The sequence below is a fragment of the Podarcis muralis genome, chromosome 3 (assembly GCF_964188315.1).
Source record: "Podarcis muralis chromosome 3, rPodMur119.hap1.1, whole genome shotgun sequence".
Lineage (NCBI taxonomy): Eukaryota > Metazoa > Chordata > Lepidosauria > Squamata > Lacertidae > Podarcis > Podarcis muralis.
The window spans coordinates 59,037,737-59,056,819 of NC_135657.1; the positions used below are offsets into that span (position 1 = coordinate 59,037,737).

Sequence of the window (19,083 nt, forward strand, 5' to 3'; positions counted from 1 at the left end):
AAGGCTGACTGAAGCAAGTTTGTACTTGTCTGTAAAAATTGGGTACACAAATACATAAATTTAGATAAACGCACACAAAATGCATATTAATTTCCATGCATACAGGGTTGTTGGTTGTAGTTTAAAAACAACAACCACCCCACAATGTGTGTGGAAATGGGGAGAACCCAACTTAAGACTGAATAAATGAGAAACTGATAGAAACCAAAAGCCACAGATTCACCTCCCCCTCCCCAGGGGGCTATCTGGAATGCAGAAATTGAGGGTGGGGGTTAAGCATCTATTTTTGTGCCACTTCTCTGCTTTAAATTCCCCTCTTGCAAAGCTGTTTTTCTTCTTAAGACTGGCCTGGGGCCCAAGTTCCATGGGGCTTATTCCCAGGTGTTTGTGGAAAGGACGGCAGCTGTAGCCATGACCAAATTTAGTTAGATTATATCATGTATATATTTTACAGAGCATGTCCTGCTTTTTCATTTAATTAAATATTCAGCAAAAAGGAGCAATTACCATAGCAACATTTTCCTTCCAAAACCCATAATGGGAGACCATGCAGCTGAAAATGCATACCACACACTTAAAACTTGCAGATTTGCACACTGCAAACATCAGAATTTCCACATGCAAGAGGAAGTCATTTAAGCAATTTGCACATTCTCATACTTTTGTAATACTCTATTATCTCATAAATAAAGAGACCTTCCTTTGTTCAGCTGGGTTCATCTCCATCCCACTGAAGTGTTGGCAGTGGTTCATGCCACCTCCAGATCTCTAGCTATAAATTCCTGACAGTAATCCCACGCTATGCAAATGTATAAACTGAAAATCCACTTTATATTATTTTTAAGCACAGTCCTTGGAACGGAACAGTACAAGTAAAATTGCTAAAGGGGGAGATACATTCTCCACTGCTTGAATAGCAATCATTCAGTTTCATGAAGTTTCGTGTATGTTAACATTCAAGCTAAGGTTAAATATGTGTACATTTTGGAAAGCTGGTAGGTTTCTAAGGACTGAAAATGAAACAGAATGACAGTAGTACTTTGAGGACATCACAGTTGCAAATGGATTGGTTGGTTTAGTGCCCACACAGTGTCTCTGTCACTAGATGAATCCCTGTATGAATGACACTTGAAGGACACCACCTTTCCCCATCTAAGTAGAGCAGCTAGGTATGGCCAATGTTTTTTTTTTTAAATATTTTATTAAGGATTTTCTTGTTTTACAGAAGTGTAGTGCCTCGTTTTTTGTTTGTTTTTTCCCTTTAACATTTTTACAAATCCATTTCATTTGTTGAGGCATTAGGGGGAGAAGAAAAAAGAAAGAGAGAAGAAAAGGGGGGGTGGAGAGAGGGAAGATGGATGGGGGTGGGGTCGGGTGGCGGTGTTTCTATTATGTTTAATGTGTGTAGAGTTTGGTGTCAGCGTTATTTGTGTCGTTCACTTGTGTTCCTTTGGTGGTGAGAGAGGTTGGGGTTGGCCTAGGGTGTGATTGTTTGCTTGTGGTTGGCTGTGGTGATCTTTGTTTTCGTGTGTGAGTGAGGTGGGTGGGTGTTTTGGATCAGGTTAGCCATATTGATTTGTATGCTGTTGGTGGATTATTGTCATTGTCCTGTTGGGCTGTGTGTGTGATAAAGGGGAGCCATACCGGGGTGAAGGTGTCTTCTTCTGTTTGTCCCCGTGTCAGTTTCAGTTTATTAGTTAATTTTTCTAGTAGGGCTGTTTCCCATACTGTTTGGTACCATTGGTCCATGCTTACTCCTGACAGGTCTCTCCAGTGTCTGGTTATGGTATTTCTGGCTGCTGAGAGCAGGTGGGTTATGAGTTCTTTGTGGTGTAAATGGGCATTGTTGTCTTGGAAGATGTTTAGTAGGGCCAATTCTGGGGTGATGTCTATTACTTGCTTAGTTATTGTACATATTTCTTGTATGGTTGTCGTCCAGAATAGTTGGATTTTGGGACACTCCCACCACATGTGGAGGTATGTGCCTATGGAGGTGCACCCTCTCCAGCATTTTGGTGAGGTTCCTGGGTGTATTAGCGCTAGTTTCCTTGGTGTTAGGTACCACCTGTAGGTGAGTTTCAGTGTGAGTTCTTTTCTTTTCGTTGATATGGATTTAAAGGGGGGTTTAGACCACATTCTGGTCCATTGAGTGGGGTTATTTGAAAGTCCTGGAGGCAGGTGGACCTTTGAGTGGCAAGAAGCATGTAGAGAATGTGAAAGAAATTGGATTTATGTGTAGTGATGGGGCATTTGGGCAGGCAAAATGAGGGAACTGTGTAGGATGCAGATTTTGGAATTTCTCAAGGTGTCATTAGCCGGTGCACTGCATTGTGTGGCATGGATAAATTTATCAAAATAACAAAAAAGCACATTAAATCTCATCTCCCAAATCTCTAGTTTTGCTGTCCTTTTCTAAGCCTTTTCTAGCTCCGCGATATTTTTTTCTCTTTATTTTAAGTGAGACAACCTGGACTCTGCAATGGATTCCAAATGCAATCGCACCATAGATTGGTATGGTAGCATTATGATCCTGGTAGTTTTATTTTCAGTTTTGTTCCTAATGCTCCCTCATGTGGAATTTGGTGTGGGGCGACATCCACAACAACATGAAGAACTGGATAAAATTGCCTCCCCTTCTTTCATGTTAGAGAACACCTCTGCTGGATTAAAAGCTATTCAGCGAGCAGAATGGCAGCAATGCATGTCACCCATGGGCAGCTGGAAGCTTTTTCTGATAGATGTGAATAGAACCAACATTTATGAAGGAGGGTATGTCAGGGTTTTTGTTCTTAAAAGATGTGCAGCCTGGGGGCGGATACAGTCTGTGGATCATGGATAGTCCAACACTGCCCTAACAGATCTGATATGGGCAGTGCTACTTTTCTAGAAAATGTGCCGGAACTCACTATGAACACCTCCCTTGTTCTCTTATAATGGCAATGGCGCCCACCTGAGAGGCACCAGAACTTTTTTTCCAGCTGAAAAGAGCCCTGGCTATGGCAGCAGTGAACTTAAGTGTGGGGTGTAATGCAGTATTTCATGCTGTACCTCCACCTGTGTTCAACCTGTGTTATAAAGATAAACACTCGGATTGTGATATGCCAGTGAGCCTCAGCGATCTTGCTCCAATGGAAACCGTTTCCTAAACAATCCTAATGAAAGGAGGAGACTAAGAAGGGCTCTGGGTGACTGGCCAAAGTGAAGGTAGGTGATGTTGACCAGAGACATAGAAGCTTTGGGTTATACTGTACTGCTAAAAATGTCTCAGGACTGCTGAAACAGCATGCATTTGAGCAAGTCGTGGCCAGCCAATTCAGCTGGAATGGCCTCCCCACTAAATATGGACAAGGCCGTTTCATTCTTTCCCTAACATGTGAATCAATAACAAGCAATGGCAGGGGACAAATATTCACAGAAAAGTTACAGGTGAATTAAAAACCGTGTAGGATGCAAAAAAGAAATACTTTATCCAGCCCTGTCAAAGCACTCAAGTTGCACATTCAGGACTTTAACCTAGCATGCTTTGACCATCAAAGCTGTTGTTCACACCGACAGATCAATATTGTGCAGGAATGATTGTATGAATTCTAAGTGTGATTAAAGTCCCCTCCTTCTTCTGCAGGGACTGGCTGCAGACTGACATTCAAATCAACTTGGCACAGCAAGTCTGCAGGGATACGTTTGTGTGGTGTTAAATTGGCCTTTGGTGTTGTGCACTTTCTGCTGTTCCAGACCCTCCTGCCTGGTGTAATAGCTCCGTGGAATAAATACAGTACTCATGAAAGAGGGAGACAAAGGGAGACAATATTAAAAAGAGAGCTTGCAGCATGTTCCTTAGCCGCAGCTGAAATGGGAGATGTACAAACCAACTAATCAAACACTGGCATAGCTGTCGGCTTCTCTGCCCCACCCCCACCGCCCTGCAATGCACCAGGCAAACCACCTGCCTTTTAAAATAGTTTACAAGCACAACGCGAACCTTCAAGTGTTCATCTGTTCATTCACCACCTTTAATCTTGCCGATTGCTGATGTTGTTTTTACTTGTTTTAGCAGTGAACTTTTTATAACGAACGGCAGGTTATGAATGCTTAACTAAGCTATTCAAAGTGTGGGTGGGGGAACTGTATTTTCCTATGTCCTGCTGGATTTGTAGTCCTAGAGCAAAAAAAGCTGGCAGGAGGGCTGGGGAGTTCACTCTGTTCTCAGAGATTTTAAAAGTTTTGTTCCCATTGGATCTGTCCCCCGCCCCCCTCCAGCAAGCCTCCTTTTCTACATGACACTGGCACTTCCACTTCAGAGGATCACTGGTTGAAGATCCTTCCAGACCCTCATGATGGGGATTTATAAGGCTAGATCACTCCCTCAGCAGGCAAAGCTCTTTCTCTACTCCCTTGCAGGGAACATAGGATTGCAACTTTAAATAAATAAGTATTCATGCAGGGGGCAACATGTATTTTTTTTAAAAAAATCAGTTCTACCTCCTCCAACCCACTTCGGATTGCACTGTTAAACATTTATGCCCAACCTTTTCCTCACAACTGGGGACCAGCTTAAAGGATTGCCTCGTTCCCTTTGTGCTTTACTTGACAGCTTCTTTCTGCAGAACTTGTATTTCTATAGGTGCCATATAGTGTTTGTTCCACATCTGTGATGAGTTTATTTGTTAGTGTGGCAGCATTTACGCTTTGTGACTCCCTGTTGGAAGTGCAACATTCCATGTGGAACTTAAGTGTTAACTGTTAAAATCAGATAGCCAAGAGGGGGGCAGATGGAGGTGCTGCTTAGCAACCAGGGTGTGTGTGCCCTGATTGGATGTAGCTCTGAGAGGTTTTTCCCTCTGTACATTTGGTTGAATGTCTCCCTGCTAGGGAGGACATTCCCTGAAAGAGGACAAGACCTCTCCTTTTCTTTCTCCTCAAATTATACATGTTTTGTTCAGTTTCCTCAGTAAAGTGTTATCAGGACCCTTTTCCTCTCTGGACTCCATCTGTGTTATTTAAGAGACTTTGCTAACATATTCTATCCACTCTGCCACTTCTCATTTCAAGGAAGGAAAATGAACCTCAAAACCATATTTCTCCAATGAAAACAAACTGTTTCAACTGAGGATATCAGAGAATTCAACTGAAAACAGAAGCAGGGATGGAAATTGCTGGTGTTCGCTTACTTGTCCCATGTCCAGAACAGATATCAACCCAGCAAATACTATTGGTGTTTTTTGTTGCTGTAGTTTTCAGTCCACAAACGATATGTAATTGATTGCTTTTCTCCCCTTCCTCTATTTGCATTGCATTTCCTTTGGAGTGAAATGAATGGGGCAGAATAATGTAATGACAACATAACTTACACAATTTATGTAATCAATTACATAAATTATGGAAGTTATATAATTTTGCCGCAGAGGACAGAGACACAAAAAGCAGTTTGGGGCAGAATATGAATTGTAGTGGAACAGAAACAGGGCTGCATGATATGAATACAGAACAAAATGTGATGTCTTCTTACACCTCTAGTTTTAACTTTGTGCCACAGTCAAGATGCCCTTGAAATGTTAAGCTAGTTTTAAAGGTGGTGCTTTCCCATGGGTTCCTCTGATGCCTCTAGTTCAAAGACCCACAAACACATGGGAAGGGTACTGCATGTGTGGCATCAAGATCTTTAAGTCATTCAAGGATGGTTGTGGGAAGCACAGACAGAAAGCACCCCTGAGGGCACAACTGTCATATTGAAAACACACCACAACTGAGGTTTCCAATCTTCCTGCCATCTCAGATGCTCTGAACTGAAGACAAATGCTTGCTTTAAGAACAGTTTAGCGGCAGTTAAACACTAAATAAATTTGAGTGGCAACTCACCAAGGCGACTGCATTGCTGATCTTCAGCAGTCATGATCTCTGCTGCTAAGAGTGTTCCACAAAGCTCTAGCATCTGCTTGAAACAATGTCATCACTGCAACTCTTATCTAGGGTGGTGGTTTCTCACTAGGATGACACATCAACATGACACAGCCCAAGAAATCAGTGTTGCGCTAAGAAAGATGAGCAATGAATTATTGTGAAGGGAAGATAAATGGGCAGCATGTAACTGAGGAACTACTTGACAACAAGGTAGCTGATGATATGGAGATATATAGTGCCAAAGGGTTTCTGGGTAGCCATAAATTGATAAAACTGGAATTACAGGAGAAATTGGCACTTGCAAAGCACATTTAAGGCTAGCTGATTCTTTCTCTTATGTGGATTTTAAGACGTTATGCACGCGGCGAATATTTTTTCTTCTACCAAGCCTTAGAGATGCTTGTCTGCATATGCTTTCTGCCTGTAACAAGATTTATATATAACCTGGAGGATGCTGTGAGCTGATCTAGATTTAGATGCAAATCTTTAGATATATCAGCTTTGATTTTGGTGCTGGGAGTTTGTGTAGGTGGCCTTAAAGGAACTTCTAGCTTTATGGTTTCATTCTACTAATAAGAAAATACATACTATTCATCCTACATATTAGCATAGCATATTACAGAGAGGTGCCTTAACCATAAATATTTCCCACTAGCTTTTGAAAAAAGGTAAATTTATTATGTTGGGTGTTGTGTTGGTACGCGGTTGAGACTTTACTGTGTGGGTTTTACCAGCCGATTGCCATTGTAAACACACTGCATGTTTGGAACACATCATCACTATGATGTCAATCTGGTGCTTTGAGTTCAGGTTCAGCATGTGACCATCTAACGAGTTTTCATATTACAAAGGTAGCATCAAAATCCCCAGAAGACAAGGGAGAAATTCATGTGGTTTGACCCATGTCAGCATCACCCTCTTGGAAACTGGGGTGACACTGGTGTAGGAAACAGCTGCAGCTGGGACCACCTCCCATAAGGCCTCGGGCCTCTGACATTAACTTTGTGGCAGAGGAAGGAGCCACACTGCAGCAACTCCCTGGCCACAAAAGGTAACCGGCGAATGAGACTCAAGGAAGCATGCCTAATGCCAAAAGTGGAAGACTACGCTCGCCACCGCAGGCAGAAAGAATGTAAACTGCTCTGCAATGCTTCAGTATTATAAGTTCTTTTATTATTATTTGCCATTTGTGCAGCGAGTAAAGTACAAAGGCCAGCATCCAGTGTTTAACGAATAAAAGGTCAATGAGAAACACAGACTTAGACTGCAGACATGCAAGTCCCAACAGCAAAGAATGAGTTATGCGAGCCTTGCCACGCGAAAGCACTCAAATACTATTAACAAAACGGCACAGATCTTTCTTTCTTTTTTACCAACCTGAATTTCACATTGTTGACAATGAAGCCTCAATTTACATTGCGCCACTCGTGTTGAAAAATCTTGTACTAAACTTTCAAGCATTGTCTATAAATATTTCCTCAAAGAGATATGTGGCCAAAGTGAGGCCTTTCAGCCTTTTTGGTGCATTTGCTTCTGGCAACTACATTTTAAAAAAGCGTTGCTTTCCAGAGGTAGAGAGGATCTTTATTTATTTCTGCTCAGGAGAGCCTCTCTTACCAACTACATTTGAAGCTGCAATTCTATACCCATTTACCCGAGAGGAAACACTGTCTGAACTCCCAAAGTGTTGACTTCTGTCTGCACATGTATAGGATTATGCTCTAAATTCCTCTTCTGTCGGGAGACGGATATAGAATCATAGAGTTGTAGAGCTGGAAGGGGGACCCCAAGTCCAATCCCCTGCAATGCAGGAATCTTAACTAAAGCATATATGAGATGGCCACCCAACCTCTGTATAAAAACCTCCAAGGAAGGAGAGTCCACCACCTCCCGAGGGAGTCCACCCCACTGTCAAAGACCTCTTACTGTCCGAAAACTCTGCCTGATGTTTAGCTGGAGTCTTTCTTCCTAGTATGCTCTGTGAAAAGCGCTGACCAGTGGAAGGTTTTAGGGGCAGATGCAGCTCATGGAACAGTTTTGTTAGTGAGCTCTCGCTGAACCCGAGGGCTCTGCCAAGCTATAATGAAAGCGTGGTAAAGATTTTCCAAACAGTTGTAAGGAAAATAAGTTTGTTTTAAAAAATGATGTGAGATATGCACTTCACACTGTTGCTCTCCGGGGTTTGCATGAATGCCCTGTGTCCACGACCCAGAGTTGTAAAAAGTCCTTACTGTTGCTTTAGAATAACTTTATTGTAGAACCTGACCACTTGAGGAGTCCACTTCTGCCCCCAGACCTCTATTTAGAACAGAGGTGGCCAGTTTGGTGGTTTGCAATGTGCAGGAGGCCAGATTAGCAATTTTCTGCTCCCCAATGGTGTTACTAAAAATGGATATTTCACAATTTATTGTGACATCTACTATTTGGCTATATGAAAAACTAAGCCTGACAATATTCTCTCCAAGCTGTGAAGCCTTTCCTGCTCAATAGATGTAGACCACTCCCAGACCCTAGACCACTGACTAGAGGCTGGTGATCCCTGAGACTATGGTGGTTGGACATCCTGCCTCTGTGACGCAAGGGGTCTTGGGCATGCTTTGCAGATTGCATGCTACTTCACTGGCTCCGGTTTGCTCCCCCAAGTGATCCTGAGTTGTTTGTGCAGTTGGACTGGCTCTGACTCAGCCACTCTTCTTACCTGATGCTCTCCTATTCCAATCCTACCATTCACCAATCCCGGTCTTCCTCATTTACTGTAAAATTTAAGTCCAGTGCCAAATAAATATTAAATAAAAGGAGTCCATCTCGTCATTGCTCCTGGAAGGAGTATGATGAAGTTCTGCCATTTCCTCTAGATGTGAAGAAAACTAGGTGGTGCTTTTAAGATGTACCTGAAAACACCTGAGCAGCAAGAACTTTTTTGAACGAAGGGAGACTATTTTTGTTTTTTATTGATGTGGTTTTGTACTTTAGCAGCACTGAGTTAAATCAGTTTGTTTTAACAATTTAATAGTCCTAGTTGACTGCCATTGTCCCAAACACTTCTTGTCTGTAATGTGATGATTAAAATTCCACAGAACTCTCTGATTTGTTAATTCCACAGAACTCTCTGATTCAAAATATTTGCATGTGTGTGTTAAGTTTTCCACTCTTTTGAAGACGTGGCTTTATGATACAGCTAGATATGCAAACAATTTCCCCACTGATTTCCAAATCAGAGACAGAGCAGACTTCAATAATGCTGCCACAGGAAAGACACTTAACATAGTAACATACATAATTACATGTGTAGAAGAGTCGTGGAGAAATGTATCATATATAGTGTTATGGGCAGAGGCAGGTATCAGGAAGGAGTGGGGCAATAAATCAATATCCCTTTTCTTTTTAAAGAGAAAATAAAAGTATCCTGGATGCACTGTTCATGTAAATGGCCAATCTCTTGACACTGAGATGTCTTCCGTGTAGCAGCAAATCTTGTTTTCCTCTTTCATGTTCAGTCCAATTTAGGCTTTTCTTTTCCTTCTTCCATACCTGAGCACAAACAGAAAACAACTTTTGAAACGCCTGAGGAAATCGGAAGGCACTGCATCCTTATGCATCTTCTGCAGAAATTTTGGGAGGAATTTAACGTTGTACATCCTAAGGTGATCATTCTGTCAGGGTATAAGCATTTGGGTTTGCCAAGCAGAATGATTCCCCCTCCCTCCATTCCCTGTTCCAAGGCTTCTCCTCACCCGCCCCCAGGCCAATTTTGGACTGTGTGCGAGGGAGTGGGGAGGGAAACAGCCCCATTGTGCAGATCTTCTGCTGCTGAGACTCATCTGCCAAACCCTGCCCTTTGTTTCTCCTTTGGTGCCTTCCCAATGCATGATAATAGGCACCAGAATGCTGACAAAATGGGACCAGACTAACCAAATAATCTGCAACCATACTGGCTTTTTGCTGTCAAATAATAGCTTGTCCGATATATTTCTTTCACATTTGAAGCTCCTCTGCCTCGTTCCTTGTTGAAAAATGGTGAAGATCACTCTTCATGATGTCTATTTACTTATGAGCATGTATTGTATTCATGGTTACAAAACAATGTTTATGCTGGGATAAGCAACAAAATATTTGAGGTTCTCCAAGTCATATTATTAACTGCTGATGGGTAGGTTTGGGGGCATCCTTTTAAAGCCATTAAGTGTAATATGCATTTATGCCCACACAAAAATGTCCAGATTCTTATACCAGCTGTCTGTGACACCAGTCCACTGTCATCCTTGATTTCAAAGACCTCAAACACACCAATAACTTGGATCTGAAATTGTAACAATATATCTGTATTAGCTCATTATAATGAGACCCATGAATTAAAATGCTGCAAGCAGCTTGGAAAGTTCAGCTGTTGCCTGAGTAGTATTCCATTGGTCGATTTCTTGCAGTTAATCCTAGCAATGGTTACTCAGAAGTAAATCCCAACGATTTCAAGGGGCTTATTCCCAGTAAGGCCACACCCCACTATGTGGCCATAGTATAGAGACTTAACTCCACTAAGACTTCCATCTTTTAGATTCAATGGGACTTATTTCAGAGCAGACCTGCAGTTGGTATGTACTAACTTGACTGTGGCAGTCTTAGCTTTTAGACTGCCAACATTTTGCAAGGTTTATTGATTTCAATAAAACATCCCAAAGCGATAAAGGATCATTGCCCCAGTCTCTCCTTCCTTACCAAAATTATACAAATAATGTTGCTTCTAGAGGTGCAGTTCTGAGGTGACCATCTCCTGCCCATTCTCTACTACTAGAGACACAGCCCTCCTTCCCCTTTCAGATCTGATGGCACAATCTTCTCTAAGTTCAGCAATACCCACGCAAATGCTCGACTCTGTGAGGGGGAGGGGGTGCTTCTGATCTTGCACAACTTCTGCTCAATCTCAGAGACACCAGAAGTTAACTTTCCTACACAACCATTCTTTAAATGACCTCCCCCCCAAATGTTATTAGTATGGTAGGTGCACAGGTGTCTCTGGGTGCATTTGGCCTTTAATATTAATTTTATTTTAAAGTAATGTGGCCAAAGAAAACCCGCAATCCATAGAGGAACATTGAAGCACAGCAAGGACAAAACAATAGCCTGGAAACAGTCACCAGGTTGTTGTTTTTTCAGAGAGCTGAAGACACTTTGAAAGAAGGATCACTGCTTCTGGAGTGTACTACTCATTTTTGCTGGAGATAAAAACAACAGTTCTTACTGTTCCAAAACCTGCAAAACCTATTTAACTGTCAGGCAAAATAAAGAGTGTGAAAATCATGGGAAGCAAAACCTCACTCAAAACCACTTTCTTTAAAATGGTTCTTTAAAAAGGATTCTTTATAACTATTGCCTGGCTCCAGCCTTCAAAACCCAAAATTAATTCCCAGAAACAACCAGAACAGAACAAAACCCCACCACAGATTCAACGTATTGTAAACTGTAGGTGCGATAGAGGGAAATGTGGCAAGCAGTAAACATGTTGCTAGCCGCTCAAATGCTGAAGTCACCACAGGAACCAGAGACAGCAGCTGATAATGGGTTAAAAAAAATGCGGAACTTCTCCTTAAGAAAAATCTACAGGCAGCAACACTTACCTCATCTATGAAAAAGATCCAGTTATTGTCAGTGAAAGCCCAGCATAAGTAACTTGCAAGGCACAGAGAAAGGGGCTTAGATGGGGCTGTGAGTGGTGTAAGAGGAACTCTGCCATGTGCCTTTAGATGCATTCATGCTGCCTGCTTGTGTGTCCATGCGCTTGTTCAGATGTGTGCAGGGGTGCAGGTTCTGCTGAACCCCCTTGGGATTCGCCATGTGCAGGAATTGAACTCACAGTGTAACTCATTCATGGCCATTGATTGTTTTTTTCCTTGCAATGGAAACATTCGTCTCTTTCAAACGCTTGTTCCTGGGCAAAGTTCTATTCTTAGCTTCTGGCAAAAGTTTTGTTCTTTTGTCTGTTTAGCTAATTTGGACCAAACCACCCTGCCAAACACCTCCGATCTATTCTGAAAGTGTTTCTTTTGGAAGTTTCCAGTGCTGCTGCATATCCCAAAACAGAAATTTCTTATCTTTCTTTTCAATAGGACAGGGGTCTAGAGGGTGGGCAGAGATGAGAAGGAACCTCTCAAAAGGAAACCTGACCATAAATCACAGTACTTTTCAAATGGAAAATCTGCTTGGCTCAGATTTCTTACCATGGGCTTCTTTGAAAAACACACCTATATCTGCCCAAATTACAGCAGAGGGGCAAAAGCGTCTGGTAGTGGCGATTTTGTTGAAAGACAGAGTAATGAAGCAATTCGGTTTGGACATCGCCAATAGTCTACATACAATGGGCTGGGTGTTGCTGACAAACCAAAAATAATTGGATAGTCAGTCAAAGGTTTAAGAAAACAAAACAATGGCTCAGCTCCAGAAACGCATATTGGCTTTGGATCCTGTGCTGATGCCAATTCTGGTCTCCTGTGTCCTCTCTGCTGCTGGAGGAAACTTTTCCAGTGGTTTCAAGCTGTAGAGTTTCATTTTTCTTCATAAAAGAGCCTCTATCCTTTCTTGAGAAGCATTTTACTGCTGATGGATCAAATACGCTGGCAGAAATTATGTTATCTTCAGACCTGTGGGCTGACTCTGGCCCATAGAATGGGAAGATTTTTCTTTGCCTACCATGTTTGTGGTTTAGTTTGGAAAAAGTAACTGCAAATTATTTTGTCAGTAGTGGTGTGTTTTTTAAAAAATGTAACTCTTAAAGGAAGAGAGGGGAAAACCTTTCAGACTTGTAAATGCCCTTTTCTTTCCACCCCAACCTTTATTATAGGATGGCATAAGCTCATTGTATAATTTTGTGATATGTGGTGTACTTGTCAAACCTTTTTAAGAACATCCAATTTAGATCTTATCTGGATCACAACAGGCACATCCTCAATCACCTTTGCAGAACTTCTTGGGGCTAAGAGTATCACCCAGTGGTGTTGTTTCATTCATGGAATGATCTTTGATCCAGCAGAGGCTTCCATGAATAGAAGTGGTGGCGGAAGGTGATTTTTGCCAATTCCCACTTTAACTCCCTAGTAATTTCTGGATTTATGTACCTATTTGTTGTCATTTGATGCTCTCAGCTAAATGTCCAAAACCAGGCAATGATAATCACACACACACACAGTCTCAAATTAAGCCCAAAAGTACATCAGTGCATGAGTGTGCAAGCAACTTCCTGTACTGATTTCAATGCAATCATTTTGCGTGGAAAGGTGTTTTGCATGAAACTGCAGCAATGGGAAATAAATGAACGCTACCAGATTAGATTGAAATGGTAGAAAATTTATGGGTTTTTTTTTCTGACCAAGCAACATTGTATGGAATAACCACCACGTGACAGAATTTACACATGAAAAAGACATGGTGGAGTCACTCTCAGGGAACTTTACAATGGCAATGGCAATATGTGAATCAGCCCTTGTTTCATAGTTACATCAGTGCTTCTCAAAACAATACTCACATTTTTGTGTATCCCAGATGCAGTTGTTTAGGATCTCACCCAGCAAGTAGAAGATGTTAATTATTGCAGTTACAGTAGCAAAGAAGATAATTTTAGCACCTGAGCCAAGGTACTCCAAGAGAGGGTACACCCAAACACCTGTTACATGATAAATCCAACAGACCCTAATATAAATACAGAGAGAAATCAGAAGTTTTCTTTAAATAAATAAAATTACACAATAGCAAGAACTTTTTTCTATGAGCAGAATCCTATGTCTATTCAGAAGTAAACTTTATTGATTATGACACTTTGGGCGTGGAAAGAGAGGAGGGAGCAGGAAGCATTAATCAGGATTTGATTCACAGGCTTTGCATGTATCAGTACAGGAGCAAAGACACTCACCTTTTAAATGTTATTAGAACAATATTTAAAAAATACCATCAAGGCTGAAAAACTCCCATTCCACAAGGTCTATCTGTTCAGTTTCTGTTAATTGGTTCTCGTGGGAAACTTGCAGATTCTAGCTTCGCACAATTAACTCAGGCTGGTGTCAATTTACTCTTGGCAGAAAGCCCAGGTCTGCTTGACCTAGAAACTTCTCACTCTGATTGGTTAATGACCAGCACTCTGCTCTGTTATCAAGGGATTGCTAGCTCAGTTTGATGTGAGGTGTTGTTAGGAGTAGAAGTGCTGTGTATGGTTTTGAGAGAGAGAGAAAGAGAGGATTTATTTTTGCTTTGTTTTGTATGCAGAAACTCTGCTGGTTTTATTTTCTCCTTTTTAATAAATCCTGTAAATAGTTATTCTGAGTCTAGCTGACTAGTCATTACTGCCGCAACTAGCTTCTTCGCTGTGCAGGAAAACTCTGCTACGTTTGGGCTAAAGCCAGTAGGGCTATGCCTGACACTCCAAAGTTCCATGAGGTTATGGGCATTGTGCTGCCAGCCTGAGTTGCAGTGGTGTCAGCATCAACGGCGTTGGTTCCAGTAGTTCCAGAAGTTGCGGTTCCTGTTGGTGCAGCTGATGGACTCTGGCTGGTTCCTGACCGTGGTGAGCTGGTGACACAGCGGACACAAGGACAACAGCTGCAGCGTGTGAGTGCTGGGTGCTGTGGTTCCTGTTTTCTCTCTCGGTGGTCGTGAGTAGCTGGTTCCGGGTTCCAGGGACATCGCTCTCAAGATGGCCTCACAACCAGTTCAGATGGCTTTTGAGCGTCTGAATGACTCCAATTACTTGCTGTGGTCGGAACGCATGCAGGCAGTGCTGCAGAGGGATCGTCTCTGGCAAGTGGTGAGTACGTTTCCTGCGAAGCCTGATGATGAAGACCTCGATAAAGACCAAAGAGCAAGGGCCACAATTGTCTTGGGGCTGGAAGATTCCCAGTTGCCGTATGTGAGGGGAATCAAGACAGCTAGAGGTGTGTGGCAAGCACTTAAAGAACTCCATGTGCGTGAGACAGCGGTTTCCAAGCTGTTCATTCGCAAGGCATTGTACAAGGCAATGTTACAGCCTGGGGTTACAATGCAGGAACACCTACACAGTTTACAGTTAAAGTTTGCTGCGCTACAGGAAAGAGACTGTGCGTTAGACCAGCAGGAGAAGGTGGCTATTATTTTGAGTTCTCTCCCGGAAAGCTGGGATAATTTAGTTTTGTCTCTAGAAGGCATGCAGGAGCATGATTTATCAGTCAGTTACGTTACTGGGCGTTTGATTGAAGAATGGCAGAAGAGGCAAGAAAGGTTGGTGGCTGCAGAGGCTTCTACAGGTGGGCGGTTTGGAAGGAGTTCTCATGCCGTGCCAGAGGTGAAGCAAAAGCAGCGTACCGGTGAGGAGTCAGCGTTTGCTGTTAGGCGTTGTTTCCGATGTGGGTCTTCAGCGCATCTAAAACGACAATGTCCGGAGTTGGTCAAGTCTCAGTTGCCGGTGCAGGAGCAGAGACGAGATCAGCAGCAGCAGCAGCGTAAAAAGAAATTCTTCAAACGAAAACAGTCGGCTCAGCTGGTGACCGGCGAGGTCAAGATTGCTGATGAGAAACAAGCGGTCTGGGTGGTCGATTCGGGAGCATCTCGCCACATCGTGAATTCAGATGAATTGTTTGTTTCCAAGAACTCAGCACAGCGCAGCCAGGTGGCTCTAGCAGACGGAAGTACTTCCGAAGTGATTTCGGGGGGTGCAGTTTTTGTTCCTTGTCTTCGTGAATGCCTGCAAAATGTACTTTGTGTGCCGTCATTAAGGAGCAATCTGATGTCTGTAGATTGTTTGCTAAAAGCTGGGTTTAAAGTGTATTTTGAAGGAGACAGTTGCATTATTAAGAAGGCTGGTGAGATTTTAGGCACTGCTAAGTCAGAGGGAGGCTTGTTTTGGCTTAAAGCAGGATCTCAAGTTGCAGCAGTAGTCAGTAAATCTCAGCCTGCAGTGAATAACAAAGCTATACATGACAACTGTGTGCACTTATTGCATAGGAAAATGGGGCATGCTTGCTGGAAAAGTGTACTAAAAATGTCTGAATTGGCTGATGGGGGTAATTTAAAGAGTTGTAACAAGTACCTTGATTGTAATGTTTGTAAAAAGGTTAAAACCCACAGAGTCTCTTACCCCAGAAGCGACAGAGTTAGTGAGGCACCGCTACAGCTGGTTCACATGGACGTAATTGGTCCATTTGCTGTAAGCAGGGGTGGATCGCGTTTTTCACTAACAATTGTGGATGACGCCACGCGTTACTCCTGGGTTTTTCCCATGAAGAATAAGGGTGATGTGTTCACTAAGTTTAAAGGCTGGGTGGCATCTGTGGAAAGATTTCTGTCCATTAAACTTAAAAGGATTCAGACGGACAGAGGTGGTGAATTTATGTCAAATGCCTTTAAAGATTGGTTACAAAAGCGTGGCATTGAGCATAGAAAAACGAACGCTTTTTCCCCAGAGGAGAATGGCGTTGCAGAGCGGAAAAACAGATCTTTACAAGATATGATGTTTGCCATGCTTGATGATGCTGATTTGCCCATGTCTTATTGGGGGGAGAGCATGCTCACCGCGTGTTATCTCCAAAACAGGCTCTTTCATCAAACAATAGGTACAACCCCGTACTTTAAATTGTTTCAGAAAAAACCCAAAATTGACCATTTGCATATGTTTGGATCGAAAGCCTGGGTATTAATTCCGAAACAAATGAGGAAGAAGGGAGATCCTAAGACCAAACAGTTAGTGTTTGTGGGTTACCAGGAGCTGGGAAAAGGTTTCCGCTTTGCTGAAGGGACAAATGGCATTGTGATCTCCAGGAATGCCAGTTTTTGTGAACATAGTGGCTGGGGGAGACTACATGCCAATACTGAGGTTTGGTTTGAACCTTCCCAGGAGCTTCATGACTCTGAAGGTAGACACAGAGAATCAGAGTCTGAGGGGGAGGAAAGTTCAGATAAGAGCTCTCAAGAAAGTGGAGTTAGCCAAAGACCAGTTGCTAAGCAACAAAAGAGAGGTCGTAGTTCTGAGGAGGAAAGTGGGTCAGAAGAAAAATTTTCTCCCAGAAGATCTAAAAGACAAAACAAAGGAGTGCCTCCGGTGCGTTTTTCTCCAGATACTGCAAATGTGTTTAGTGTGATTGCAGAACCCAAGAGTTTTCAGGAGGTGTTAAAGTTACCAAAAGAGGAGGCAGAGCTCTGGAAACAGGCAATGGAGGAAGAGATGTCCTCTCTGAATGAGCACAAGGTCTTTACACCAGTAGCAGCGCCTGAGGGGGCAAAGATTGTAGGCTGCAGGTGGGTAAACAAACTAAAAGGTTTGCCAAACAATTGTCCAGTAAGTTCAAAGTGAAAGACTTAGGCCCGGTTAGGACATATCTAGGGTTGGAAGTGTGCTGGGCCCAAGATGGCAGCTGCCTAATTAGTCAGCAGAACAAAGTTAAACAACTACTGACTACATACAGGATGCAGGATTGCAAAGGGGCAGTGGTGCCTATGGATCCAGGTTTCATAAAAACACTTCATGTAGATGAGAGTCCTGAATTTGAACATCCTGATGTATATCATTCTGTAATTGGAAGTTTATTGTATCTAGCACAGTGGTCCAGACCTGATATTAGCTACGCAGTAGGCATATTAAGTAGATTGGTCTCAAAACCCACACTAAATGCCTGGAAAGGGGTAAAACAAGTTCTGAGGTATCTCAAACAGACAATTGGCTATATGTTACAATTAAATTCTTCAGAGGATGAAATGTTGAGTTGCTACTGTGATAGTGACTGGGGAAATTTGCCAGATAGAAAATCTGTCACAGGACTAGTCATAATGGTCGGTGGAGCTTTAATCAGCTGGCGGTCACGCAAGCAAGACGTTGTAAGTGTGTCATCAACGGAATCAGAGTACGCCGCATTGAGTGAATTGTGCAACGAGGTGATTTATTTCAAGCATTTGTTAGCAGATTTAAATGTAAATTGTGGAGAACCAGTACAAGTTTACATTGATAATCAAGCTTGTATAACATTAAGTAAAACAGAGGGTTTCAAATCGCGTTCCAAACATATCTCTGTAAAATACCAAAATGTACGTTGCTGTGTACAAGACAATGTAATCACATGTACTTATGTATCAAGTGAAGAAAATGTAGCAGATGTGTTAACTAAACCATTGGCAAAGATAAAGAACAAGCGAATGTGCAAGGGTTTAGGTTTGCTGGAAAAATGATCTCCTACATAGGTGTATTTGGTGTTAATTGTTCAGCAGAATCTGTGAGGGGGTGTTCAGTTTCTGTTAATTGGTTCTCGTGGGAAACTTGCAGATTCTAGCTTCGCACAATTAACTCAGGCTGGTGTCAATTTACTCTTGGCAGAAAGCCCAGGTCTGCTTGACCTAGAAACTTCTCACTCTGATTGGTTAATGACCAGCACTCTGCTCTGTTATCAAGGGATTGCTAGCTCAGTTTGATGTGAGGTGTTGTTAGGAGTAGAAGTGCTGTGTATGGTTTTGAGAGAGAGAGAAAGAGAGGATTTATTTTTGCTTTGTTTTGTATGCAGAAACTCTGCTGGTTTTATTTTCTCCTTTTTAATAAATCCTGTAAATAGTTATTCTGAGTCTAGCTGACTAGTCATTACTGCCGCAACTAGCTTCTTCGCTGTGCAGGAAAACTCTGCTACGTTTGGGCCAAAGCCAGTAGGGCTATGCCTGACACTCCAAAGTTCCATGACTATCTGTATTTGGAAGGGGGTTGCTCTGCAGCGCCCTCTGGTGTCACACTTTAATAACACATTACGTTAAAAAAGAACGCCATGTGGCTATATGGTTATCAGAACCACTCCGTAACACTTTTTTAGCATTAAAAGCCATGAGTGTAGATCCGCCCAGGATTAAGAACAAGAGCTTGTCCCACAAGACCATGACTGGTCCAAGGACCTTCAGTGACTAATCCCTACACTACGCCATTGGGATTCCTGCAGCATGGTAATTGCAAAGCAAGTTTTCCATTTAGGTTTTGCATGCTTGACCCCAGAGCGACTGAACAAGCAAATGGAAAGTAATTATGACCAAAGTTAAATGGGAAAGAGCAAGTCAACTTATGTGCCACTTCAAGAACAGGCTTCAGAACCACCTATGACTACCCAGGCTGACATCATTTAAACACAGAACCCGCCCCTGCATATTACACGAGAATCCTTCCATCCTGCCCTTCTCTGGACTGGCAGCATTATGAGTAGTCCTGCA

General features: G+C 42.5%; 2 protein-coding genes across 3 annotated transcripts in view; one reads left to right on the top strand and one right to left on the bottom strand.

The window, feature by feature from the left end:
• Positions 1-4,965, top strand: part of ADAT2 (adenosine deaminase tRNA specific 2) — a 35,861-nt gene extending 30,896 nt beyond the window's left edge. For both annotated transcript variants that reach the window (XM_077925934.1, XM_077925935.1), the window contains one exon: positions 3,623-4,965. In XM_077925934.1, coding sequence (XP_077782060.1) covers positions 3,623-3,873 — 251 coding nt within the window. In that variant the 3' untranslated portion in view covers positions 3,874-4,965. The remainder of the gene's footprint in view (positions 1-3,622) is intronic.
• A 2,084-nt stretch (positions 4,966-7,049) lies between these two features.
• AIG1 (androgen induced 1) overlaps positions 7,050-19,083 on the bottom strand; it is a 78,570-nt gene continuing 66,536 nt past the window's right edge. The window contains exons 5-6 of the mRNA XM_028723572.2: positions 13,412-13,575; positions 7,050-9,429 (exon numbers count right to left, since the gene is read on the bottom strand). Of these exons, the coding sequence (XP_028579405.1) occupies positions 9,392-9,429; positions 13,412-13,575 (202 nt within the window). The 3' untranslated portion in view covers positions 7,050-9,391. The remainder of the gene's footprint in view (positions 9,430-13,411; positions 13,576-19,083) is intronic.